The sequence below is a fragment of the Corvus cornix genome, chromosome 4 (assembly GCF_000738735.6).
Source record: "Corvus cornix cornix isolate S_Up_H32 chromosome 4, ASM73873v5, whole genome shotgun sequence".
In the NCBI taxonomy this organism is placed as follows: domain Eukaryota; kingdom Metazoa; phylum Chordata; class Aves; order Passeriformes; family Corvidae; genus Corvus; species Corvus cornix.
In genome coordinates, this window is record NC_046334.1 from 3,339,499 (window position 1) to 3,367,113 (window position 27,615).

The 27,615-nt window shown below is 38.7% G+C and overlaps 1 protein-coding gene across 1 annotated transcript in view; it reads right to left on the reverse strand.

Moving 5' to 3' along the window:
- Positions 1 to 513: 513 nt before the first annotated feature.
- The window catches only part of PRSS12 (serine protease 12), a 33,583-nt gene continuing 6,481 nt past the window's right edge, over positions 514 to 27,615 (reverse strand). The window contains 12 exon segments of the mRNA XM_039550836.1: positions 514 to 3,103; positions 4,704 to 4,984; positions 7,894 to 8,016; positions 9,972 to 10,050; positions 10,741 to 10,946; positions 14,563 to 14,704; positions 17,747 to 17,952; positions 18,898 to 19,039; positions 19,242 to 19,420; positions 22,100 to 22,250; positions 23,795 to 23,973; positions 25,884 to 26,022. Of these exon segments, the coding sequence (XP_039406770.1) occupies positions 2,796 to 3,103; positions 4,704 to 4,984; positions 7,894 to 8,016; positions 9,972 to 10,050; positions 10,741 to 10,946; positions 14,563 to 14,704; positions 17,747 to 17,952; positions 18,898 to 19,039; positions 19,242 to 19,420; positions 22,100 to 22,250; positions 23,795 to 23,973; positions 25,884 to 26,022 (2,135 nt within the window). The 3' untranslated portion in view covers positions 514 to 2,795.

Consider the following 27,615-nt stretch of genomic DNA (forward strand, 5'->3'; position numbering starts at 1 on the left):
TACATGGACAAATGCCAGGCAGACTGGTCCTTGTACTTTAGGAAGTTGTTCATGGTTGAGTAAGATAAACATTAAGGAGTCTTTGTGTGTCAGTTGCAGTGATGTTTCTTTATATTCTCTGGAAAGTGAACGAAAACTTGGGAAGTTTAGGAGGGCTGCGTGTACCTGTACATCTTCATGGTGCTGCAGAACCTGGAGAGATGACACATCTCTTCAGGATGGTCATCCCAAGTGTTTTCATGGTTTGTGCCACCACTAGCAGCACAGTTGTTAAAACAGGTTTAAAAGTGTAGGATAAACTTAGGACAACGTAACTGGTTTGAGTTAAGGCACTGGCAATTCTGTCATTCAGGAACAAACTTCCCTCTGAGAAAATAGCCCTAAGTTTATATGCTTTGAAGAAAATGCTTTCAAGAGCCCCCATTCTCAGGTAATACAGCTCATGTGAGGTTTACCCATCTGATGTTCTGCAGCAGTGCTTGTACATCCACAGCATTAATTAACATACAGAAGTTGTAGTCAGTGTGGCAGTTTTTATTGTATACGTGTATACCATCAGGCTCACTGAACAAAAATGGGAATGGCAGGAGATGCAGACAATTTCATTTTCTGTTAAAAACTGAAAAGGCATGCTCAGCATGGAAACAGTAGTGCAACATTTTAAAATCTAACAAAGCATTCTATTAAAAGAGCAAAACTAACAAAGTACTGTACTAAAGCTAAACGTTTACTACACTTAGTATGCTGCCTTAATTCCCCGCCCCCCCAGTATTCTATTTTTGTGGTGCAACTATTTAAAAGATTATTATTTTGTCTGTATACAATGCATATATTGCACTATGTAGCCTACTTCACCACAAGTCTCTGGGTCTTTTACAGCAAAGTTCAGATGTTACAAGCAAATACATTTTGACAGACTGAGTTCCCCTGTAATTAAGGGCTATATAGAAGTAAAAATGTAATGGTTTCAAAGTTCACTAGCACAGTGTTTAGCATTGATCTAACAGTAGGTGGTCACAGTACTGTGGTTTTTGATGTTTTTAAGTATTTCACACTATTTCACATAGTGTGGAATTACAGAGAACTAAAATATATTAAAGCACCTCAATTTACTAGTTTAGCACCAGTTACAATTAGTCCTGACCCTTGAAAACGTAAATTTGAGGTCAGAGAGATTAAGGGCCAAATGTTCAATCACATGGGCTTCTGCAATATCATTGCCACTTCGTATGCAAGTGAGTTGTCTAGGATATTTGTTATAACACCAGAGAGACACACAACCATACAGAAATTAATGATTGCCCACTTACGGCATGAATGCAAGCATCCCGCTTTTTCACAAAACACCACACAACACAGTCATAGCCAGTTTGATGAATAGGAAACAGGGAAACAGTCACTGGTAGTCACAGTTCACACAGTCACTATGTGGTGACACTTATCTGCCACACTTGTCACACTGGAGTGTTTCATGGCCCACAGCTTTCCGTTCAGTTTTTATGAGCATGGTTGTTAGTGTGGTATGTAGAGCACACTTGGAGATGCTCAGCATGGCCTTTGACAGGGGCTGTAGAGGTAGTGCTGAGCCAGTTCCCAGGTGATTTACAGACTGATAACTTCAGTGATGCACTAAGGTGGTGACTACCTCCTGTGTTCTAGGTTCAGTGTGGTGGCCCTTTCTAGAAGGACAGTAAATTGGTTATCAGTGCATTTTTATAATAAGTTGTTTGGGATTTCATACCATGGAGAACATATTTGGAAAAGGAACTAAATGGAATCAAGATGTCAGTGCTTTAGAAATTACTGAAAACTAAGCTTTCCTGTGAGATCAGTCTGAACCAGTGTTGCAACTAAGCAGGAGAGAGTTGTCTAAATATTATTTTGTAGGAAACATAGTTTAAGACTTTATCGACCTTTTGAGACAAGTTTTGGCTCAACAACTCCACTGTATGTATAACTTTCTCTGGTAGGATTCACAGAGGTTCTTTGCACTACTTGAGGAAAGCCCAGCAGTGAGAGGATTGGGATGTTTGTTAGTCTGACACTGTACTGACAGCTAGTGGTAAATAGGAAAAGTGAATCCTCTCCAAAATGCTGTATGTACTCAAAATTATGAATTTCAGAAATACGACAAACGTTACTTATGTAGAGGAGAGAAAAGAAGTGGTTGCTTTTGCAGCTGTGCAGGATGTTTGTGGGGGAACTGTCAGTGTACTGCCTGTTTTACTTGGGAATGTACTTTATGCACACTAACCTGTGAGGACATTTAGCAGACTACCTGGGGATCTGATTATTGACCAATGTTTTCCTTCCTGCATATATTCAGAATTACTTAGCAAGAATCAGTCTACTAATTGTCTCATTAGCTACTGAAACATGAGTCAGCTTTAGGGGACTGAGTGTAAAATCATAGTACTAATAGATTAAATAAACTAGACTGGAGATTAATTGAGATCGGTAATTAACTGTGGAGAAGCTTGGAGCATACATAGTTTGGAGCTGCAGTCTTGTGGGCAGTGAGTCTCAGCGAAGTGTCCTGCTATCCTGCTCCAGTATTAACTCTACCTATCACTTTTCCCCTTAGATACATGGTAACTTGTTCATGCAATATTTACACTTCTGGAACACGGAGGACAGTAATCCCTCACTGGAATGATTGTGTGTATACAGCTTGGATTTAATAAAAACACACGAATCAGGAAAATGTCTGTTTCCACCCACTGTGGGCCCCAGCTGTGCACTGCTTGTGCTTTTCAAGTTGTCCTGCCTCAAAGTTTGGTTTTCATTACAGACATTCATAGTTTGGTCACACTTTTAATCCAGGGTACGAAAGATGATACTTTTGTGTAGACACCTGGGGAATCTTTGACCCCACAGCCGTAGCCCCAGGAGGTCACACCGTACACAACCCAGCTTTCCCCAGGGCGTTCACACATCAGTGGTCCACCACTGTCTCCTTGACAGCTGTCAACACGCTTCTGTTCCTGCATGTTTCCAGCACAGAGCATTCTTCCTGTGAATCTCCTTTTGTAGCGCTCTTCGCACATCCTCTTGGGAAGTAAGGGGATGGCAGCCTGTTGTAATGTTCTTGAATAAGCCCGTCCTAGAAAGGAAATCCAAATTATTGTCTCATTACAATGGTTGGTCTTGGAAACGTACATGTGATTTAATCAAATTTTTGTTCTCAGGCCTTCATACTGCTTTGTCATTACGTAACATTACTGGAAGCAACACTACTGAAAAAATCCGTGCATTAAATATAATACTAAAATACTATAGGTACTGTAAATGTAAAATATAGATGCTTTAAAAAAAGTAGCTTTTCTGCATGTGTTCTCCACATCTTTCCAAAGCTGGAGTTCGGTTTATTCTGAGCAATTTGTGTCTTCTACGGAAGAATACTTTAATACCTCTATGTGGAAGCAATGTTTGGGAGTCTTGAGCAATTGAGAGTGAAGCAGTAGAAATACTTCATTTCTATGTCACCAGTTCAAATCTAGTGTAGCTCAGCTTGACAGGTGCTGCATCTTCTGGTGGCATCCAAGTAGAGCATCCAAATGGATCTTTCTACTTTTTTTCCTTGCTTGCACCTCTTTCCATTGGAAGCATGGAAAATGAAAGCCAGTGTTGGTCTGGCCTTTTTTTAAGTAAAATCTTATCACTTTGAAGCAATTATAATTCATATAGTAAGTGTGAAATGTCAGCTGAGGTACTGCAATGATGTAATTTCTTACCATAAATTGAAGCCAATTACTGCAGTGGTTAATGTTTCCTTAAATAGATGTCCTAAGTTAGCAGTATTTCAGTGAATTATGTAAAAAGGCTTGCCAGAGCTAGGCAATGAATTAACAACTGATTTTAGCAAAAACCCCACCCTACATGTCTCTGTCGTTTATTGTTGTACAGTGACCCCAACACCTGTGCACACGGATTAGTGCATGTAAAGAGGAGGAACGGACCTTGTCTCCTTGCCAGATTGAGTGAGTCACTGGAACAAAGGCTCAAGTGTGATTGCTGCCTTGCACTGTATTCAGCACCACGAAAACATAAAAGTAAAACATGATTTTTAATTTGTGAAACATTTGGAGGACAAAGATCTTTGAAGAGGAAGAATCTTGTACTGACCGGAAAAAGCGAATAGAAGCCTGGAATGCAGATTGCATTGAGGCTTCAGTAAATTTTGGCAAGATTTTCTATTATTTAAATCAAAGCTGGTTGAAAAAGTCAGTGGTAACAAGGAACACTAAAATGTTATTTTAAATTCTATTATGTGTATATTTTCCATTCATTTTTCTATTGTAGTAATTTAAATAACCTTTCTAAAATTAAAATATTCATGGTCCTTACCTTTAAAACCTTAAATGTGTTAGAGCTGTTAGTTATGTACTGAGGCAGGGGGTGATAAGCTGCTCTGCAGGGTGTGCCTGGCAACAAATAAGCTTTTTATTCCTGCTTGTCAGTCTTAATGAGGCCATTTTAGTGGCAGGGTCTGTGATTTAGGGTTACATGGTTAATCACTGCTTTCCAAACACAAACTATATTCAGTAAACAAAATGTTGTCATTCCTTGGATCAGGAGAGAAAATATTCCCCCATGTAAAAAGAGTAAAATGCTTTCATTTTGAGCATTTTCTTATTTATTAATTTGAGGGGTTTTTTAAAGCAGCCTCAGATAACTAGATTGGTGCACAGAAATTATTTTACCTGTGTCCCCCCATCCAGTGATGAAACAGTTGGGAGCAGTTTTCTGTGGTCGCTCCCTCCTCAGTGGCAAGCAGGCAGGTAAGACGTGGGTGCTGAACCTTGCACACTGTTCCTCGGGCCCCTGCAGCCTCAGCAAGGCAATGTCATAGTCGCTGCTGTCAGGCCTGTACTCCTTGTGCATCACAATCTCCTGGACTCCGATTTCCTCCTCGTACTCCTCTGGCACCAGGGTGTGATAGTCTCCAACCCGCACCACGTAGTTGCGAGTGTTGTTGCCATACCTGAGATGGAGGTGAAAACAAATAGGGCTGGCTCAGGCTCACATCCTGAGCATGCAAACAGAGTTCATCAGTTTCTTTATTGTACACTTAACTAATGTTACCAAAAGATTTTTTTAAAGAGCCAAAATGCTTTATCAAATGTTTACACTGACACTTCAGTGTGTCCTAAAGAATATAAAAACCTTCTCCCGAGGTTTCAGGTTGTGCTATGTTCCTTTTTGTATATTTTCACAGGCAAGTTTCTTACGGCCGTCTGCCATGACTGGCACTTAGTTGAGATGTACAAGGTGTGCGTTATAAATTTATTTAGTAAGGGTAACACAAACTGCCAGTAATTGCAATGACAGTCTGAGTACTGACATCATTGCAGTGCTCAAGTAATTACTAGAATGAAAACAGTGTTCAAGCCTGCTTTGTAGGTTGGTTGAGAAATTCTAGAGGCTTAGGTAACTTAATAAAAACCTCTTACATCAACTGAAGTTATAGCAAGGACAACAAAGTGTATGTGCATCACAAGCACCTATTGTCAAACTGACAGGAGGCCTGCACGTCTTAGGCTTGTTTTGCATCTGATATAATCCCAATTTCTTTCACATCATGGACTAAGTGATAAATACTTTAGAGATCATTACTGTGGCTGAAATAACAATTTTCTGTGCATGCCTTTGAAGATTTTTGTATCACAGGACACACAGCCCTTCCTGGGCAAAATGCAAAACAAGAGAATACTGTTGGGTACATATATTTATTTTAAAATCTGGCTAAGCTAACAGAAATATTTTTCCTTTTATTTCTCCCTTTTCCCTAATAGCCTTCAACAAGAAATTTCTAATATGCTTGCAGAAAATACCCCACAGTGTCCCATCACCTTTTAACCTATGCCTGTTCTTTTTATACCATCCAGCAATGTTCTGGTCTCTAAAGCTTGCTTGAGGAGCAGCAGACAAAGCAGGAATGTTACCATTTTCAGCACAATATACAGCTGTACCACTGAATATTTCTGCTAGTTGTAGGTTGCATTCCTGGTTGCCTGTAAAGCTTTCTTGGTCTAATTCTGCAGATCTCCTTCAGGTCTTCCATGAGCAAAATTGCACTTCTAGGCTTTAAGGAGAGCGAGCTGCAGGCTGTGATCAAACATCTGTTCATCTCAAGATGACCTTCTGTATGGGATAAATGAAGGGGTTTTTCCTATGCCTCATATTTCTAAGTATCCAAAGTTTTTTTTTATTTTATAGACCTTCCAATTTCCCTATAGCTGTTGGAATAACTCAGGACAAAACTTCCTAATAAGATGGGTGGGTTATAAAACAAAAAATAGCTTCAAACATTTTATCTTAAATTATGTATCTGCAAAAGTATAGGAATGAGTAATTCCACTGTAGTACTGGTAAACAATTCCAATCATCATGCATAAAATTGTGCTTAATTTTTATCCCTAGTACAGATGAGCCGACTTTGGTTACTTACGCAGTGTTCCAATTTCCAGGATATGAGAAATGGTATACTGGCCTTTCTCTTGCCCATCTGCGGAAAATATCTGAAGAAGGCACTTGATCTATAGATAGCTCTTGGAAACCTATCCCTTAAAATCACTCTGAGATCATTTGGAAGTTCAGCCCAGACTGTCCAAAGCCAGCTTAGAGCTAAATGCACCTTTCCCTCATTTACAGTGAAAAGTAGTGCATCCAGAGCACTACATGTTGGAGCTACATGCTTAGGTCTAATTGCAGTTTAAATGTAACTTCTGGGACAAAACAATACTTTGGCCACTGAGACCCTGGATAACAGTTTCAGGGTAGCCTATAACAGCCCCTCATGTGGCTGCACCAATCTGGAAGTACCACAGGGTACTTTGCTCCAGCCGTGCTGCTGCTGTGTCATGTGGGTGCTCAGCAGAGTATCCAAAATGGCCACTCCTTGGCACCACATTCCGTTTTCAAGCCTGTAATCAAAGGCTTTCTCAAGACCTCAGGCAGCATCCTTGGTAATCACTACAGAGATGATGAACAGGGGAATAGGAAGCCATTGTTTATGAATTTTGATGAAAGCAACTGAAGTGCTTCCATAGTTCTGCAGAAACACCTGGGACATCAGTTGAAATAGCAGGAAATTTTACTGAGTTTGACTTTCAGCTTGAAATACTGCCAAGGGAAGTCCTTTGTGATTTCAGGAAACCTGAAAAGATAGGCATCTGATGCTGAGCAAAGGTAACACTCTGCATTTGAGTAAAACTGTACCTGACTCTTCATTTTAGTTACTAGTGTGCAAAAGGAAAGGCTCAAAGTCAAAATTTCAAACATTTGCAGCCCACTTGAGCAAATTCTAGCAAATACCCTCAAAACTGTACTGCTCTTCTACGCTTTTTTCCCAGTCCATTCCATTGACATAATCACCGTTGAAAGCTTAAAATACTAGATTAGCTTCCTTATTGTGCAAGTTGATATTTTTATACTTCAGTAACCTCATCAGCAGTGAAGTCCTACATTTAGTCACTGCTGTGATACACTAAAAATGTCTACCACTGCCAAGATCTGTTGTTACCAAAATTAATCCAAAGTATTACAGTCCCTGTGTTTGGTGTCTGCTCAGTTGTCTTCACTATAACCTGAAAGCCATAAGTTGCATTTTTGTTGGAACAGAAGGTTAAAATGTCTGAAATGTTGTCTATATTTTTTCATGAAAATGCTGAAGTTGTGAGTATAAATCACATGAACAATAACACCCAAATAATTTCAATGCATTAGGGTGTTTTGTTTCTTTGAGGGAAAGGAGGTTGAGTGGTAGGGTTTTTTAAAACCAAAGGCCAACTTTTGGAACAGTTTTCCATGGGCTTGAACCAGAATGGTTTTGCCTATGCCCAGAACAACAGAACAGTTTGAAACATGGTGCACTACTGAAGAGAGACCCACCTTTTGAAGCAGTGTGCAGCAGTGAGGACCCAGCAGCTGCTGATGAGAGTAGCACCACACAGGAGTCTCCCGTCACCATGAGAGGATTTCAGCCGCAGTGCCACCTGCCAGGGCCAGCCACCCCTGCAGAGGAGTGACACATGGTGTTCAGGGTACAGCAGCGGGGAACTCAGGTAGCTGCTCAGTTACCTGGAATGTGCATCCTGTTGGCTTTCTCTGACTGACACAGCTTACAAAATGTGCTGTTCATTAACGGTGGTGAATACCTTTATATTCCTGCAGCATTCAGAATTCCATTTAACAATGGTCCAGATTACTTTACAGAGAGTTTGGGCATCCAGCACTCTGAGTGCTTCCTCCCACAGTCAGCTATTTGAATTTTCCCTTCTCAGATTGCATTCATTGGGCCAAAAATACATTCTGTGGGTTCCTCGCCAAATACCGTCCAAGTCAGCAAACCAGAAATTTCCTGTCAACTGGAGAGGGGAAAGGGGAATTTCTTGAAAAGCTGAACCCAGCATCCATCCCTGTCTTCATGAAAAAGGAAGCTGGCAAACCAAAAGGTATAAAGCAACTGAAGACGTCTCAAGTACAGATGAGCAGCTTTTGTCAACCTGTGATTATTTGTTTTTTATAGTAGATCTGGCCATATTTGCATACCTGTGAATACGGGAATGGATTCTTTTTTGCTGGTTTAATAGATTAGGAATCAGAGAAGGGAGAGGAAGAGAGATGCACCTGTAAGTAACAGCAGCATCTAAGAGTAAGCAACAGATAGTCTATAGTCTAGAGTGTTTTCTGAGTACTGTCAACTTGAATGGATGTGCTCAACAACAAGAGCTGCCAGGGATCATCTAGTCCAGCATCTCAGAGTTATGAGTGCCAAGCGTTTTAAAGTGAGGTGGAGAAATTCACTTCCCGTAAATATTAAAACAATTTAGGCACTTTTCAGTTTTGGAAGATAGGATTTAATACGTTTTTCTAAAATGAGGTAATTCAAACAGCTTTGGATTTGCTGGTACATACCTAAGTATCCAGTTTTTTTCAAACTTCCTCAAGTTCTTTGTCTTAATGACTTCTTGTGACATTGAGTCCTTTTCTGATGTGTATGTGTGCTCCCTTTCTTGATTTTGAAGCCCTTCTGCGTGCACTATTGGATTTTTCTCCCCTTTTTGCTTCATCTAACATCCCAGTACTGATTTATGATGAGACCAGCTTCCTTGTTCCAGCTGAATTGTGCAATACATTATTTGTCACCACTGTGTTTCAGCAAGTGTCCTTAGAACACATATTCTGAGACAAGAATTCTCAGTCTCTTCCTGTGCAGTGCATTATCTGTTATCTCATTTGCCTCTTTACTGAGGTAAGTCATCCTACTTTACTTTATCTGGCTGTGTTTAAATATTTTTCTGGGCTCCCTCTTGTTACTGTTCTTTGAAGCTCCCCCACTTGGGCTGTGCCTTCTTTGAAATGGATTGATTGGTGCTGTGCATGTATTTTCAAATAGGTTGCACATGACATGTAATGGTACTGTTACTGTAGTTTTACAATGCCTTTTGTAAGAGTCTGTGAATATGTGTTTTTTGTGTTTAGTCACAACTGTTAAGAAAGTAAAGTCAGTGCCTCCTGGTTTTTTAGCTGTGTCATCATCAAGGCTTATTTTGTGAAGGAAAATAAGGCCTTAGGCAGTGAATCATACCCAGGCCTTTTTTTTGGTGCAGATGGCATTTAAAGCCTCGTACTACATTCATAGCTCTATAGCTCACATCCTGATATAAAGATATCCTTTGATAAAAGTAAAATAGCTATTTTGTAACTTAGAAATTTAACTCATTCAAGGACTAAACCCATAAGCATCTACAGATTTTCAACTAATACTGCAAGTATTTATCCATTAATACTTTTTAATTTCCTACCAAATTTGCTTTGGGTATATTTCTACTCCTACATCATGACAAGTCAAACGAAAAACAAACAACAAGCCTACAATAAAATTGTAAATTAGGGAAGCCACTTAGGGCAAATACATGTCTTAAAAGCTTTATATTCAAAACTATTTGTCTTTAGCAATTATTTACCGTAAAGAATTTTTCCCGCCAATTATTCGCTTTTGGCGACGGTGGAGTAACCTCAGTCCACAAACAGAAGCAAGGGAATCTAAACCAGAAAGGGAGATGGAGAGCATTAAACTCATCATGCAAAGTAGCCAATATTCAATGAGAGTTAACTTAAAAAAAATCTAAAGGTTGAAGTTATTCTGTCTTTTGTGGTAGTTTTTAACAAGCCAATTTTGATTGGGGAAAATAGGCTTAGAAATCCTTTATAGCTGAAATCTTTTGACTGGGGAAAATACACTGAATTCTTTCAAGACTTAGAAATCCTTTGTAGCTGAGTTCTTTTGACTGTGATCAGAGTCATTTATGCGTTTGTTTCTCACGTGTAGGATTTTATAGGGCTCTTCCTTATTCCCTGTAAATGGAAGCAGACCTTGACCAACCACACAGGTCTCAGTCCTTATCTGAGGATAACCTATACCTTGAAAAGCTGAAAGGAGCTGTTTAGGTTTTTGCATTTTCATGTCCCTTCAGCAACTTAATGAATATGGCTGCTGTAAACCACGGCAGACAAATACCCTGTATTGACTGAGTAGTCTTGGTGATTCCTTTGTGCAGCTGCACAGAATAAGCCAACACAGTGTAAGCAGAGGAGATTCCCACCCCTTTTGTTCTGTAATTGCTTTTGATAAAACTGTTTCCTCCGTGAGGTGGGATTGTTAAGTCTGTCTCTTTCTACCATGACAGCTGCCCATCTGGACCTGTTGGTCTGCCCCTCACAACAGCACCTCACCTTTATTGCTGTTCCCAGGGACTTTCTTGCTTAGGTGGTCACAGATGACCCCTGCATCCTCGCTGTGCCGGCAGTTGTGCGTCCCGATGTCCTGCTTAATGCAGTCTGCCAAGGATCTCTCATTGCCTGTACACTTCACATTATCCACGTGGATCGGCCCTTTGCCCTCACCGAAATAGGCCATTGTCCTTGCTGTAGCTGGACCTCTGCAAACAGAGCATATTTTTTTACTATTATTAAACATTTGGAGGCATTATGCTACATTTTACTCAAATATTTCCAAGTGAGCAGTGATAGACATTCCAAACTCTGTCACTGTTTCATTTGATAACAACCACTTTCTCATCACCTCTCTTATTCTGGTATGTTGAAAAAATAAAACTGCAACAAAATTGCTACAGTTCATTAATGTTTAAAAACTGCTTTTGTGTATCTGGTTAGAAGGCAGTGTTCAAAGTATTTTATGTTGTATCAGCACTACATTTTGCCATAAAACAAAATATGTGAAAGCTGCTTTTTCATAATCTCTTTAATCCTTGTATAAAGTCAGCATCTGTGAATGCCAAAAATAATTTGTTCAGGTCTGATTCCCTCAGAAAGATGGGCCAGTTAAATACAGTATACTTGTGGTGCAGTAGGAGCTGTGATGTACAGACCTATTAGTTGTTAGTAGTTATTAAAATATTTTGTTATCATGTAATTTTTTAAAAGGCACCCCATATTTGAGCTCTAAAAATGTCATGTGACTGGAGACCAGTTTAGTGTCTGCACCCCGCTGTTCTTGGGATGAACCCAGTACTTGGTGCTCGTGTAGCATTTAAGCATCTCACTTGGCAACTCTTCTGATAGATTATTACTGTTAATTACTTAGGATAATCTTCTTAATTTATAAATAATTGTTTTGTTGTATACGGTTTAAGGGTCAGAAAGAATTATGAGTGAGAGACCACCCAACTGGCTATACAGAGAAGTGGGGCAGGAAGCCACAGACACCTCCAGGTGTGCCTGAACTACAAGTTTACCTATTGGTTAAGAGCAATTTACTGCCATTTTACTGGGATAAGGATATATGGAATTCCAGATAACTAAAGTATAGCTTTCCATTTTAAAGGATATTTTATAATTGTATACTGTAAAGTACTGCTTCTGTGTGTACAGAATGTAACTGCAGGTGCGATGAAATGTCAGAATAGAGAAAGAGAATTTGACTATGAAAATGTATAAGGCAAGAAAGTATTTCCCTCCCTTTACAGCTCTTTTTGTACCTCTTTGATACCTGCAGTGTAGGGGAAGGTAGGTGAGAATGGCATGAAGAGCTTACATCCCTTCCAGAGCTGGGTTTGGTCTCTTGGGGGGGAATCCTGATTTGTCAAACCATTTTCAAAGCTCCGTCAGAGTAGAAGTGTGGCTGGTTCAAACTGAATCAGCTCTCAGTTGCCACATGCATATAATTGAAACATGAAAGTAACATATACGAGGTTCCTCCCTTTTGAAACTTGCACATGGATAGCTTTGCCTGTGTGGATTTTTTTACTGTGTACTAAAGGGTAGGTGGGCAGGATTTCCAAGTAGGAAACATTGGTTAGAATGCATGAATTGTAAAAAGCCAGGAAAGAGAAGCTCATAAAAAACTAGACAAGAGATGATACCACAGGGTCAACTGTCCTTACATGTTTTCAATTTCCATGGTTAGGAGGTATTTGCCAGATAATCTAAAGCCTTAACTGCCTTTGGAACCGGTATAGGACAATCTCTGCCTCATGAGTTTACTATGATTTGACTTGTCAGTCCCAAGTAATGTGACTCTTCTTGCTCCAAATGTTTTTCTTTTGTGAGGGGTACTCTGATTACAGATAACCACAAAAAAAGAAGTCAAACTCTCTGATACCAGTGGGCAGCTCATGTGTTCATGTCTGCTGATACAATACGGTGACACAGTACAGGCATTCATTGTAAATTCTTACTTGGTTTTGGTATCATCTCTATGTCAAATAACAAAGTTTCTGCTTTAGGGCATTGTTCTAAAGTTCCTCAGGATATTGAAAACTGCTTTGTTGTGAATCACCTCAGTATTCTTATCCTTCCCCAGAGAAGTATTTATTGCAGTTTAGTACAGAATTGTCTCTGCAGAATCTTATCAGTTACTTAATAAGGGCACTACCTCATTCTTCGTACCTTTATATGAAAGCAATCTATCTCTTACTGTGCATCAGTAATCTCTCAGTTTGCTGATAGTAGGAATGAAAGGTGCTCAGACCCAACCAACCAACCGCACCACAGAAAACCCAAACCAACCCCCACTGAAGAGCATCTGTCAGGAAACAAATGTAAAAATCATGGTGTTCTTGAGCAAGGAGTGCAGCTTAATAGAGAAAATTATTTCATATAACTGGGAGATCGCTGAAGGTACAAATGTTACGTCCACGTGTTTGTTACATGCTTAAATGTGATCTTACAACTGGCTTTAATCCACCCCTAACAAACACATGTCCCTTAATTCCTGCTTTCCAAGACAGCTATTTATGCACTTAATGACCGTCAGAGAAACAACCTTTTTGCTCAGATCTGTCCCTAGAGAGAGAAGTGGCTTCAGGTCTCTTCCTCTCACTTCTCTCACTTCTCTCACACAAAGGGCCATGCACAATATCATGCTGAGCTTTTCAGGTGCAGGTATTATCATTATTCATGATATTGTTAACGAGGAAATCCAGTGGATTAGGATAGATGGACGCCAATCCTAGAATTTGCAAGTTCGGTAACTTTTAAGAGTGGTATCTTGTAAGTCAAGTTTTGCAGTTTTGAAGCCATAGTCTGGTACTACTTTTAAATAGGCTTTTACTAAATTAATACCAGGCAGCTTTTAAAAGGCGTATATTGTGTGTTCAGACATAATCTGATGATATTTGGTTGGACAAACTTCACATTGTTAGATACAACAAACAGTTACTATGATTTGTATTTCTTCAGCTCAAACTTCTGTATAGATACACTTGAAGAAGACATTCACTAATTTCCTGTTGTATTTCACTAGTGTTCTGGATATTTTTCAAGTCTTATTAGTACTGCTATTGGTATATCTGCCCTATAGTTGTTGTATTTTTGCTGCTCTTGGGTATCCAGAAAAAAAAATGCTGGTGAGCGATGTAAACCTGATTAAGTGATTTCTTTCAAAAGTGACACATATGTTGCAGTGGTTTTAATTAGAGGGTGGGTTTGTTCTGTCAGGTCTATTCCAGTAATAAATGAAGCTTATTCAAATTATTGTCATGCAGGCTGGAGCCATAATCCCTTGTGTAACAGTTTCATCAGATCTTCGAGCTACATCAAATCTCGCCAGATCAGTAAATGAAGGAAAAAACTCCATTAAACTAGGAATTCAGTAGCTGGTGTGCCTGCATCTGAATCTGCAGTCATCATATCCACACCTCGTGACAGTGGACACTCTGTTTTTGAAATAAATAGGACAACTAAAATTTTGTATTTAATTAATAGATTAATACTTTGCAATGTTTAATTTCTAATGAAAAATATTTAATACCTAGCATTAACTTGCATTTCTGTTGCCAGTCGGACTGTGACACACTTGAGTACTAACATTCCCATTCCCAGTTATGCTACTTAATGAATATTCCTTTTGAAGATATAGCCTTACTACTTTTCATACTAATAGTAGGAATACACTTTTCTAAAAGAATGCCAAACTGACAAGTTTTAAAAAACATATATTATCTTATTAGACATGTTTGTGGTATTTGGTTGCAGAAACTTAAGATTTTTAGATACAGAAAACAACTTGAGAAACAGCTTAATAAGTTTTCTTACTTGTAGCCAAGCTGTCGGCAGACTACAGCTGCATCCTTATCAGACCATCCGTCATCACAAATTGTGCCCCACTGGCCATTGATAAAAATCTCCACACGTCCTTCTTTCTTATTCTCGCCATCCATCAGCCTGATGGGAGGACCTGGGAATAAATTACTGCTGTCAGGTCACAGCAACAGAAGCAAGAACTGGTACTTTAAGTTATTTTCATTATATTCAATACAACTGATATTTATGTTCAACAAGCCTAATATCAGTGGTTAAAGTAGTCATATTTTTCCTGGCTGGCAAAAGGAAGCAGTTTGTACAAATTACAAGACAAACACTAAATACTACTGTACTTTACTCTTCAGAGTTCAGCTGGTTCTTTAATTCCACACAAATATGTGACATAGCTCAGAAATTGGCCACAATTCTCCATGAAAAGGTAGAAGACACTTAAGATACCTTTGATGCGATACCCATACAGGCTGGACAGGTTTTCCTTACAGAAACTTTATCGGTGAATTTAACTATATCTCAGTCCATAAACCCATTCTCAAACTGGTTGCTGCTGCTCCTCCTAACCATTGTCTCAGCAAAAAAAGTGCAGCATTGTGTTGAACTCAACTATTCCTGATCACTATGCACATTGTTCTGCAGCCTGATATTCTAGACTAATGTCTGATTGGTTTTTTAGCAATTTAAATTGATTGTTTATTCAGACATGTTCATAATATGAAATCTCACTTATGTGGATTAGTCAGACCTAGTTGATTGTGGCTTCTGCAGTACTTAGCCTGTAGTTAAATTTTGAGTCCATTAGGCACAGTACATACTTAATTCTCACTTACTCTAAAATTCCTCTATAGCCTGCAAGCAATGCAAATACCCTTAAAACAGTTATGAATTCCTCTGTGGCCTCTTTAGAATGTTTAAGGGAGAATCACCTTCTAAATCTTTTTGTATGGCATTCTTTATAATCTTTAATATACTCATGAGAGTTGCCTTTTAGAATAATGGAGAAGAATCTTCCTCATTCTTCTAACCTGTTCCAAATCTTTTCTGAATATGTTAGGATGAAGAATTACTTAAATGCATTCTTAAACAAAGCAGTATGTTGAGATATTTTCATTTGATATTTTAATTCAGTTTAGTTTAGAGTATGAATAACTTTTGTACACCAAATAGGAATCTGGTCAATGCTAGTTAAATCTGGCCTAAGTCATTAAATGAATCGGGAAATATTTGAAGACAAAATCCAAGTCTCTTTGCTTCTGATGTAATTTAAAGCTGTTGTTTCTGTTGGAGTTCATACTGTCTGGACAGTTACATGAATTAACTTCACCAGCTTTCTGTTTAGCTATGCTGTCATGATCTTACTGAACAAGTGTTGTCATTGTCGTGTATTCTGTCTTCTTTTTAGTGTTCCGTAATATCTGTGTTTCCTTAAGTCATATCATCTACTAATTTCTCATCTTTTTCCACTGAATTTATCCTTACGGGAAAAAAAAAGCTTTTTCAAATGCTGGGAAGTAAATGGTAACAACAGTCTTTGTCCACTTTCCAATCAGAAATCTTCTAGGAAATATCAGATAACTTGTCTTATTTTCTTGTTGAACTGGTGTGTTCTGGAAGAATACAACTTAGGTGAGAATTATACTTCTATTAACCAGATAGAGGCATGGAATACTAATAGTATTTTATTGTTATCTCATCTTCTTGTGGTTTAGAATATATATATATATATATATATATATATATATATATATATATATATATATATATATATATATATATATATATATATATATTTATGAGCACAAAATTAATATAGCATTCCAGTAGTGGGGATGTGAGAATGTTACCATATGGATGTATTTAACTGAACCAGACTCCGTCAGCAGAGATTATATTTTATAGGAATTTGAGCAAAGCAGCACAGATGGTTTGCATCTGTAAAGACAGAAGTTGTGGTTTGAATTCCTGTTATTTTTGGTTTCAGAAAATTCTTTCTACCAAATAGGATTTGATACATGTGCTGCAACATAAAACATTCATTGAATGGTGAGAGGGCTATATAGAAAAGGCCTATAAAGAGGAAAAGACTCGAAAAGTACATGGGAAAGGGCTGAATGTTGTTATAACAAGTATCAACATGGTGCAGTAAATCCATGTTGTAGTTTGTGGGATAAACCTTCAGTCTGTGATTTCCAGGAAAACAGGCGTATAATACTAATTTCAAATTCAGCTGAAATATTCTTGGGTATGTCAAATGGCATTGGCAGCAATTTTCTAAAAGGCTACATACTGACAAGCTACACACTGCGTACAGCAAATTGTAAAAATGAAACTTCTTCAGAATTGCTGTGTAACCCATTGTTCCCCTGTAGTTTCTACTGTGCGTATCTCATAGCCAGAATTATTGTTTAATTATCTACATGTGGAGTTAGGAATTTTTGGAATTTGTTTATATTTGGTTCTACAATTTCACTGTGTAATTGGTATTTTACCATCATTTCTTATCAGTCTTTTTTCTCTTCATTTTCAAACAAGTTTGTAGGCTTTTGACATTGGAACTGACTCTTTTATCGGTGTGTGTAGTATCATTCTGTCCCGGTCAGCAAGTGGGGCCCATTCACCCAGACACAATATAAACAATAGGCAGTAGTAACACAGAAATAATTCCATGCTTCTCACCCTTCCTTCTTGCTATCTCTGAACTTCCCATCTTCTCCATATCCCTTGTTTTGGACTGTCTGAATGCAAAGCCATAGGAGGATGTACTATTGATTTATATTCCTCAGTGCTCAGGTATGTCTCCAGCATTTGACACCATGACAGCATTTGACACCTCAACTTGGAGGCTGAGAAGTGCTGAATAAACTTGGGTAGACCATCAGGAAGTGCGGAATAGGTCTAAAATCTGGTGGAGACTGAGAGAACAGTATCTCTGGAATGTGACTTTGTTACCTTGCAAATCTGGTTGAACTTTAATGTTCTGGATGCTTACATTCCTCTAAACAAAACTTGATTACTTCCTTTGATCTTCGGGAGAAAAGTAAGGTTTTTTCCCTTCCTGTTTTTTCCTTGCACCCATGTGACAAATACGAGGATTTTGAGAATCCTTAAGTACCCTGTACTTTGGTTGGATCTGTATCCACAGCAATACTCATACTGTGACTTTAGCAAAGAGCTTCCTTACCAAGTGAGAGCTTGTGGCTGTCGTTTTCTGGGTGGCAGATGAGTCTGACATCCTCCTGATGGTTGCAGTCATGCTTTCCCCACTCCCTCCGGGAGCACTGCAGAAGGTTTGTCTCCTTCCCGGAGCAGATCACATCATCCAACCAGATGGGCCCTGAGCTTCCTTCTAAGTAGCTCTCTTTTTCCATACCTGCGCTTTTCCCATACCTGCACAACACAGAGGTATGTTTTGGACCACAGTGATCAGAGGACACGTGATGCTTTAGCATTAGAAAGGAAAGTGGTTATTCCTGAGGAAATAAAGGTTTCTCAAGTATTCTCAGTAAGCTGATTCAGTTAGCATTAAATTCAATGAGAGCACCATATGCTGCCTCTTCAGTCATGTTTTTTTTTTTTTTAAGGAATTACTGTTCCATTAATACAAACGTAAGAATGTAATACCTTTGATTGAGGCTGCTCTTCAACCAAGCATATGGCGGGCTCAATGACTGAGGCTTTAAGTATGTTCTTAGTATTATATATACATTTAAATGTCACAGTCTGGAGAAAATGAGACAAAATCCTGATTTGAATGTCAGCTGTTACAGTTTGAAGGCAAGACAACAGTCACCTACTGAGAGTGCACCTTTGTAGCCACAGTCAGTAGGAAAAGTAGGGAAGAGTGAATGCATGAAACTAACAGGATTTTTCTAAAATATGCTTTTCAATACGTAACTGTTCCAGGGCCAGGCTGTGGGATTTTCTGAGGTAGTGTAGAAGGATTTAGACCTTGAAAATGTCTGTCATTAATAATGACTGTACAACAAGCAAAGATTTAGAAGAATCGAACTTTTATAGGCAAAACAGAAATTAAAATCAGTTTTTCTCTATAGCACATGCATTTATCTCAGCAAAAAAGAGAATTGGAAGGAACTCGGTGAATAAAGGCTGTTAAATGACATTTGTTGAAGGTTTTTCTACCTAAAGGAAGGCCTAAATACCCCTGTGAGACTGAGGGAAGCAGGCTTTAATGGATTTTAACTTGGTAGTTTCTATGAAGCATTCAGCTAATATTAAAAAAACAGACTCTTAAATTAGGTTCCATGTAGGGTTCATGTAACTTTGTCATCATGGTCAAGTCACAGTCAGATATCCAATATCAAGTAATCTTACTTAAATCCCAGCTGCCGACAAGCCACCTGCGTGTTCAGCTCCGTCCAGCCATCGTCACAGACTGTGCCCCACTGCCCCGTGTGATAGACCTCCAGGCGGCCCTCGTGGCTGCCCTTCCCACTGGTGAGCCTCAGTGCACCATCTGTGCCGGTGACAAGGGAGAACAAAAGCAGGGATCAGCGTTTCTTAGATCTAATTATTGTTCTAAAGCAAAATCAAGAACGTTGCATTTACTGCATCCCGTCTGGGTTTTGCGCCTCTGCAAACTTTAAAAGTCCTCTTTCCAGAGCGGTGAACTCTGCTTTTGTCCCGTTTTCCTGTGTGATGATTGATGACTGAAGTACCTGTGAGAGGTGTGCAGGAAACACCAGCATCTTCTTTGTGGCCACAGTTGTGTTCCCGCCAGGAGCTTTTTGGGCACTGTTCTATCGAGAGTTCATTTCCCGTGCACCGCACTTCATCCAGCAGCACGGGGCCAGAGCCTTCTCCAAAGTAAGCCTGGCTCCACGCCTTGGCAACACCCCTGTGGAAATGCGAGGAACACCCAGTCAGGAGCTAGCGAGCTGAAGATTTTCCTTTTATGTGTCTTTTGACTTTTAAGCATAACTTTCCTAGGAGAGATTATAAATGTACAGCTTGGGTATGAGGATTCTAATTTTAATATTCACTTAATGTCTATATGTAGTAAAAATAATCCAATATATAGTTCTACAGTAACTTTCACCTGCTGTCCTCAAAGCACATTAATCAAATCTCAAATACCCACATGAAGCAGATAAAAGTGATTGCTCCCCATTTAGTGATGTAAAAACCACAGCAAAGAGATCTTAAGTGACTTGACAATGTCATATTGCCAGTGGGCAACAGAAAAAGAACATGAAGCTAGCCTTGTACGGGTATGTTCTCTGTCAGCAGAAAGGATTTTGAGCACAAAAAACTACATCGATTGAAAACACTCCGTTGTTTTAGAATTACAGAAATTATGCACTGTTTAATCCTTTACCATCTATCAGAATTTTTCCAATTCTACTTAAAATACCATTTCTTTCATATATAAATGTTTGCCATGGTTTGGTTTCTTTCCACTCAATAGTTTATCTGTTCATATATTCACTCTAGTTTGAAATGGCAAGATTGAAAATTTTGACTACTAATTTACCTATCTAAAACATTAGTTGAATTAACTAAAAAAGCATCTTCTTTTCCCAGTGTATCTGATAAAAATGCTGGCAGAAATGTATAGAAAATGTTAAGGAAAAAAACCTTATTCATTAAGCAGCTGGCTGAAATCAAAGAGATAATGATGGACTACTCTGAATGCTGAAAACAATTTATACCATACTCCAGTACAAGTCTCTGGAGTTGCACTAAGGCAGAGACAACACATCCCATCATTATAACCAGGGGAATTTGTGTCAAGCAAAAATTATTTAGGAAAACAAATAATAAAAGAAGTTACCATTATTTTCCACCTATTAATGGCAGATTCATATTCTGGAGTTTTACAGGAATGCTACAGAAAAGTTGAAAGGGTGTGGGAAGCTACTTACTGAGAAGCTTTACTTTTACAGTTTGTGGCATGTTTCCAGATGGATTAACAGTATGCAAATTTAGGTTATTTTTAGTACTTCAGAACTGGTCTACTGCCACTGTTGGTAAGATTTCACTTCATATTAATTAGCATGTTTGTTGTAACATCTTGCTTACTTGAGAAATCCTGTAAATCTCCAGACATATTTCAAAAAGATTTAGCAGCTTTAGCACCATCTTAATACAATTTATTTACTCAGAAAAATGAATCCAATTAGAAGCATCACAGAACTGCAGTTTGTGATGATTAAATAAAAGTAATAAAAAGTTTTAGTGTCATCAGTAAGGAGGCAGGCTAAGAGCATTACACTTGTCATTAGAATACAGAAATGCAAAGCAGAGTTTAGTAACTCCCCAAACCTACAAATAGCAGCCCAATTCAAAACCAGGAAAAGCTGGCAAGAAGACAGACTTTCCATTAGGTATTCCCAATTGAAAATGTGCAGGAATATAGGAATACAACATAAAATAAGCTGGGGAAAAATAAAAATGGGATGTCAGAGAAGTGTGTTGGTTCCCATGTTGGCTCAGCAGGAGATCTACAGGCTTTTTAACCACTCCACGGTTCTCATCCTTCTGAGCTAATTTGGGTGGCATGGGCAGCCCAAGGCCTCAGTTACAAAACAGGTACACTCTGGGGACTAATGCCACAGAACTTGCTGCCTTCAATACCACTTCTTTTAATTTATCATGGTCCCAGGAAGATTGAACAGTTCCATTCCAGTCTCCTCTGCATTTACCTGCTTATTTCTCATCCAGTCTGTCTCGGACATAATCCCCTTCTCCTGCATGGGATACAACCTAGCATCTTCTCTGCTTCTTGCTCCTAGTTCCTTCCCTCTTCAACCCCTCTGGCCTTCCATCCCAACTGTCCTCATCTCCATCCTCTCTGATCCAGCAGTTCTCTTAGTCTCCCACTTCTGCAGCATCTTTCCACAAATACTGAATACTTATCTTCTGTGTGATATCAAAATCACCCCGTCTGTTAAGAAAGTGAAGGGAAGCAAGAAAATCCTGTTCTGCTGCTGGATTTCAGACCATGCTTAGTTCAGACAGAATCACTGACAAGCTTAACTATCAAAGCTACAAACAGAACTCTACCTCAGTAAATGCAAACAGACAATCTTCAGAGACTCGTGATTTAAACAAATCTAGAGAGATTCTCACAGGCATGCCAGAAAACATATCCTTCCTGACAAAGCAGAGGTCTTGTGCCAAAGCAAGGAGGCTGTCAGGCTCTGCAGTAAAATGGATCATAAGGATTTGAACAGTCAAAGCAAATTCCATTTCTTTACCTACAGGTTTTGATTGAAACTTTACAGAAGTTGTAGTGAGTTTTCACTACAAAGTCAATATTTAATCTGAGACATTCTTTATCTGTCCAGACAAACAGACAAAATTGGCCCTATCATATGATACTGAAAACTGGTTCCAGGGAATTGAAAGTAATGTCACTGTACCTGAACCTCTATAAATAAACTTAGTTACTGCTCTGAAGTATCAATACGATTTTAAAGGAGCATTTTTTTGACAATTATGCTTCTCCTAGCTTCAGCTGTGTGCCTGATAACTCCTGCTTTGCTGCTGGAATAACGAACGTAGAAAAACAAACCCAAGGCCAAGCTGCCGACAGACAACTTCAGCATCTGCATCGTCCCACTGGTCATCACAGACTGTGCCCCACTGGCCACCATGGTAGACTTCCACTCTTCCTTCGTGGGCATTGCTCCCACCAGCCAGACGGATCGGAGTGAAGACAGGGGCTGTGAGCAAACCACAGGATATAGAACAGATCATTCACTTCCTAAAATATAATTCTGATAGTAAAGAAAGAGCAAGATGGCTTAATGGTTTCTCTGACATCACTCAAGAACCACATGTTATTTTTTCTAGTTAGATGGAAAACCTGAAGGTAAACTTAGAAATGAGTTCCCTTATGCTCCACTCTCACTAGCTGAAAAACCTTACACATACAAGTGACCACACTGATCTTGAATTACCTAAGTGTCAGAGCATTCACAGACACTTAGTGCCGTAAGGCCAAATACTAAATCAGTCAGCAGAGCTACATTTCTACCAATAAGAGCGAAGTTGGGTAAAATCTGACGTAAGAGGCAAAAATTATATCATAGACACAGAAACAGAAATTCATCCTCCTGTTTTCTCATTCCGTTAGAAAATCCAGTCAGAGCAGTGAAATCTCACTTGAACTGAATTGTGCAAGTATTGTTCCCTTCGGGCTTCTAGTCTTTTAAAATCAGTATCTCTCTTCTGGTGCACCAAGAAACTGTCTTGAAAGCATCACTGCTGAATAAATCTATAATAATGGAAACAGTTTAAAGCCATATAAAACCCCATAATTTCTCTAATGTGAACAAAGTTATTTTAAAGTTTCACCATATCTAACATCTGAGTGATTCAAATTTGAGCAATTTTTGTGTAACTTTCCAACCAATTAATGCTACTATTTAATCTAATTCTTGGTTATAAAAAAATCCCAAAACAATACTGAGGGCATTTTTCCAATTTCATATTAGTGTTTCACTGATATCAAATATGGGGGGAGGGGTGGTGTAAATATTTTTAAGGGCTAGTTGCAATAGAACCTGAAAATGTGAAAGCATTTATAGTTTTCAGTTTCTTTAGGCAAAACTCTCTTGCTTTGGTTCTCCCTTCCCTCTACTCATTCTTACACCAAAATGTTCTTTTAAAAACCATTTGTCAAAATCCTGCTCATTAATAATAGATATTTAGGAAAAAAAAGCACCTGCCTTCTTTGGATAGAAACATAAGTAGGAGAAGAAAGGCAGCACAGAACTGGCTTCAGCCACACGTTTTGGTTTCAGCTGAAGAGATTGGCATTGCCAGCTCCCCAGCACTGCCAACCCAGCCCTCCTTGAGGCAGCACTATCTTAAATCTGATGGCATGCCTGCTCATTTAGTTAACATGTTGATTAAAATAATATCAAATATCTTAAAAATATGAATACTTGCTTTCCTAATAATATAATTTTGACATTAAAAAAAAAAGTGGGGAAACAATCCTTATTTTACAGCCAGAGATTCTTGATACTTTTTCTCACAACCTACACCTGAAAGAAACAATTTGTTTGTTGATTATGGAAAGGTAAAAAGTTGTTAAGCTAGGTGCTGCTTGAGGAATTTGAAGCAGTTAATGATGCAATGACTCAATCTGTATAATCTGTTCCAAGAAATCTTAACATTTTTTCTAATTTAATAATGAATAATTTTTGCTACTTCTACTTAAATAAAATAAGGACTTAAGAAAAATATATGGTTTTTTTACCCAGGGAGGAGCTACATGTGACAGCAGCTGCCATTTTTTGAGGACATGTCCCATCCTGCCCGGTGTCTTTTTCACATAACAGTATATTTTCTTCATCACCACGACAACGCACTTCACTCCAGAAAACAGGAATAAGGCCTAGTCCAGAAAAGGGTATGTGTTTTGCTGTACCTTTTTCCCTGTAAGAATAATCAGGAGAGGGCATCAGAGTGGGAGGAAGGGAAGTGGGAACATTTTCTCATATATAAATTTTGGAGTAGAAAAGAAAGGGCTTTCTTCAGTAGTGTAAATCCATCACATTTTCATACAGTTCAGCATTGTCTTCTGCACAAAGAAAAGTAACAGATGTGACCCAGTTCTCACCCTTTTGTTGTGGGATATTTTAGTACAATGACTGTGTTGCTGCAGAGCCAGCTACATTCCTGCTTTCCCATTTCTTAACTACAAAAGTCAACACAGAGTCCGCAGTTTGTAGGTGAATCTATAGTACCAGCCCACTGCAGTTACAATTCCAGCAGATGTAATGCCACCAGGCCTTTCTCCCTTACTCTGTCCTTTACTCCATGAAGACATACCATGCTTTGCCCATAAATGCCATGTATTGTGGCTGTGATGATGGGACAGCGAAACCACTTCACACTCCAGTAGATCAGGCCCCCATCCATTTTTCTCTATTCAGCCATTCCCATCCACCCAGAACATTTTATAATCAGCTCCCTTTCCTCCTCATGCTGAATCTACAGCAACATTTATAGAGCCATCTTTTCTTCCTTGCAAAGCTCAACAAATTTAAAACAAAGCCCAAATATGGTGATATCAAAGGAACAGATAGATGGAGCACCTGAAAAACACCAGTAATACCTCATGAGTTCACCTGGTGGTACGGAGATCCAAATTTCTGCCAAACATTCAAGATCATTCAAACTTTCAGCTACTGTTTGCTTGGGGCTTTTTTGGCCTAGGTTCAGCTTGGAGCCATTTCTGTTGAAAAGACCAAACCATTCACGCGCATCGCTGAACTACCTTTTGCTAACAGCAGCCTCATTCAGCTGAAGTGTTCAGGGTATGGAAAGCAGATAGGACTTACTTGAAAATGAAGGAAGGAGACACTGCACATAGACAGCTGAAGTCATAAGCAAAATCACAGCCTCCAGATGGCTGAACTTCTATCTCATCTAATCCTCATATTTTTATAAGTTGGCATGGTGTGTCCAGATTAGTACTGAACATTATAACCCAGATTTAGTTCTGGCTAGCAGTCTTAAAAAGTGGAATAATCATTAGGAAGGTCACAGTGCAAGTCTGCTATAAAAGCCCCTTACAGCTTGTAGCAAGCAAAACCACTGTTTTGGTATGTGAGTGAAACAAATTTTAGAAAGGCAATAAAGCCAGCCAAATTATGCTAAAGGGTGCTGTTGATTAACTCCACTCTGGCAGCAGTGGGAAGTGGTGATCAACAAGGACAGTACAGGGACTTTCAACTTGTCCAGTATGGTTATAGCTCTAAAATGTTGTCATTTGCCAAAAACTTAGGATAAGTTCCAGGTGTTATTTGGCATGCTAGAATGAGTGATTACTAGGATAACCCCTTGCTCCTGAGAATCAGGAATTTTCCTATGATTAGGAGCCCATGTAGAGTCTAATCCTGGCCACATTTAGATTGTTATAGATTCAATAACCTCACTGGAGCTGTTCTTAATTGATACTTAGTTATGTGCAATGAGGATCAGACCATGTAATTCTGTCCTCTTGGACATCTCCCATATGTCCAGTAGAACAGTTTGTGTTTGCCTAAGCTTGCTGACCTGTTCACACATTTCACTTTGAAAGCAAAGCATTTGCCATGGTCTGCTCCTATCCAGATGCCATATGCAGCTTTCTGCGGAAATACTGATTTCCTCTTTGAAGTGTAATGCGGCTGAAGCAAGCAAAGTATTCTGGGAAGAACAACTTCAGCATTCAAACACTTTCAAACAGAAAAAGCAATCACCAAACACAAAAAGCCCTCAGGATTTACAAAATAGATTGTCCTTTATACTGAAACATCATTAAAATGAGTTGAATGATGTTTACTCAAACTGAAACTTACCCAAGTGCAAGCTGTCGACATACAACTCTCGCATCATTATTGTCCCAATGGCTTCCACAGATTGTTCCCCAGATTCCATTCAAATAAACCTCCACTGTACCTTCAAACTCATTCTTGCCTCCCCGGAGTCTCACTGACCCTAGTTAACAGAAATTAAAAATAAACCAATTACGCCTCCAAGATACTCTTGCTCAGGTAATGCATCCCACACAAAAGACTCTGAACCTCATTTTCCCTGAGTTCCTATTTCATGGGTTAGTAAGCTGTTTCAAAGAAATATTCTGGCACACCTAACATTCTCATACAATGATATACAAATTGAGAGAACCTTTTTTTTTTACATGAGGAAAGCATTTTGCTCCTCATACTGAAACTACATCATATTTCTGATCCTTCTGATGCTACAACTTATGCTACAACTTAGTTAAAGATCTAACAAAGAGAAAGTATTTCTAGACACATAATTATTTAAATGTGATTTCCTCTACCCAAATGAGCAAAATGTATATATGTATGCATATATATAGCATGTGTGTATATATATATATATATATATATATATATATATATAAAATATGCTATACTTTTATCTTTCACAGAATTCCATTAACCTTAAGGGAATCAGAAAATAACCACATGGATTGCATAGCTTTTGCTCTGACCCATGTTACATTATGCATGTCATAGACGACAGCAGTTTATTTTAGCCAAAGAATGCATTTGTTCATACTTTTCTCAGACAGAAAAACACTGGATGTAGTTCTATTAATTCATGAGAGTACCAAATTCTCAGACAAAGCAAGCTAAAAACTGTAAGGAATTGTCTAAAAGAAGTGGGGAGGGGAAAAAGTGCTTCTTGAGAGCTACAGAGCACAGAAATCCACGAAAATTAGCAGATTTTGCATTTTTGCGTTACAGTAATTTTACTTGCGATGTTATATGCATCTGGTGTTGAAGGTAGCAAAGTGCCACCGGCAAAGGTGGGAAAAAGCTGGTCATAGGGATAACTACACAGTAACAGGACAGAATCAAGACAGTGCAGTAATTCAACATGAAACATTTCTGTTAAATTATTAAAGATAGCCCAGCTGTATGAATTCGTATTGCCTGAAATCCCAGTTAATCCATCTGCCTCTGTTCTGTGATCTACTTAGAAGCTACACCATCTCCCAGTTTGCAGGGGGTTTAGCAATGGGATGGAAATAGTCAGTGTTTGTGCCTGCATTTCATTTTATAGGTGTTCATCTTAGTGTAAATAATAATAATAGGTAGATCCACTTTTTCTTCTCAGCTTCTGTCCTGGGTGTAGTTCAGTGTATTTTATAAAACCACGAGGCTGAACAACTGCCAAATAACTTGAGGAATTAATTAACCTCATGTTTGGTTTGGTGTGTTCCTTTTTGCCTCCTATTTACTTCTTCAGCAGTAACTTACTGTGCAGTAAATTACAAACAATATTTATTCAACTCATGTTACAGAGTGAGCTATTATTCCTAAGAGAGGATTAGTACTGAGTCAAATATAACTATACTGTAGACATGTTGCACATCATTTATCTGTCTTTACCATTTTTCTCTTTGTGTTTTTCTGTATATGTCACAGACAGAGTCTGGAATTCTGTTTATTTCTGCTCTTCACCAGACTTTTGTATAGACGATTATTTTCACTTGAAACGTCAACTGCAGTCATAGCAAAGTGATTCCTGACATACCAGAAAGCAAGTTTGAAGATG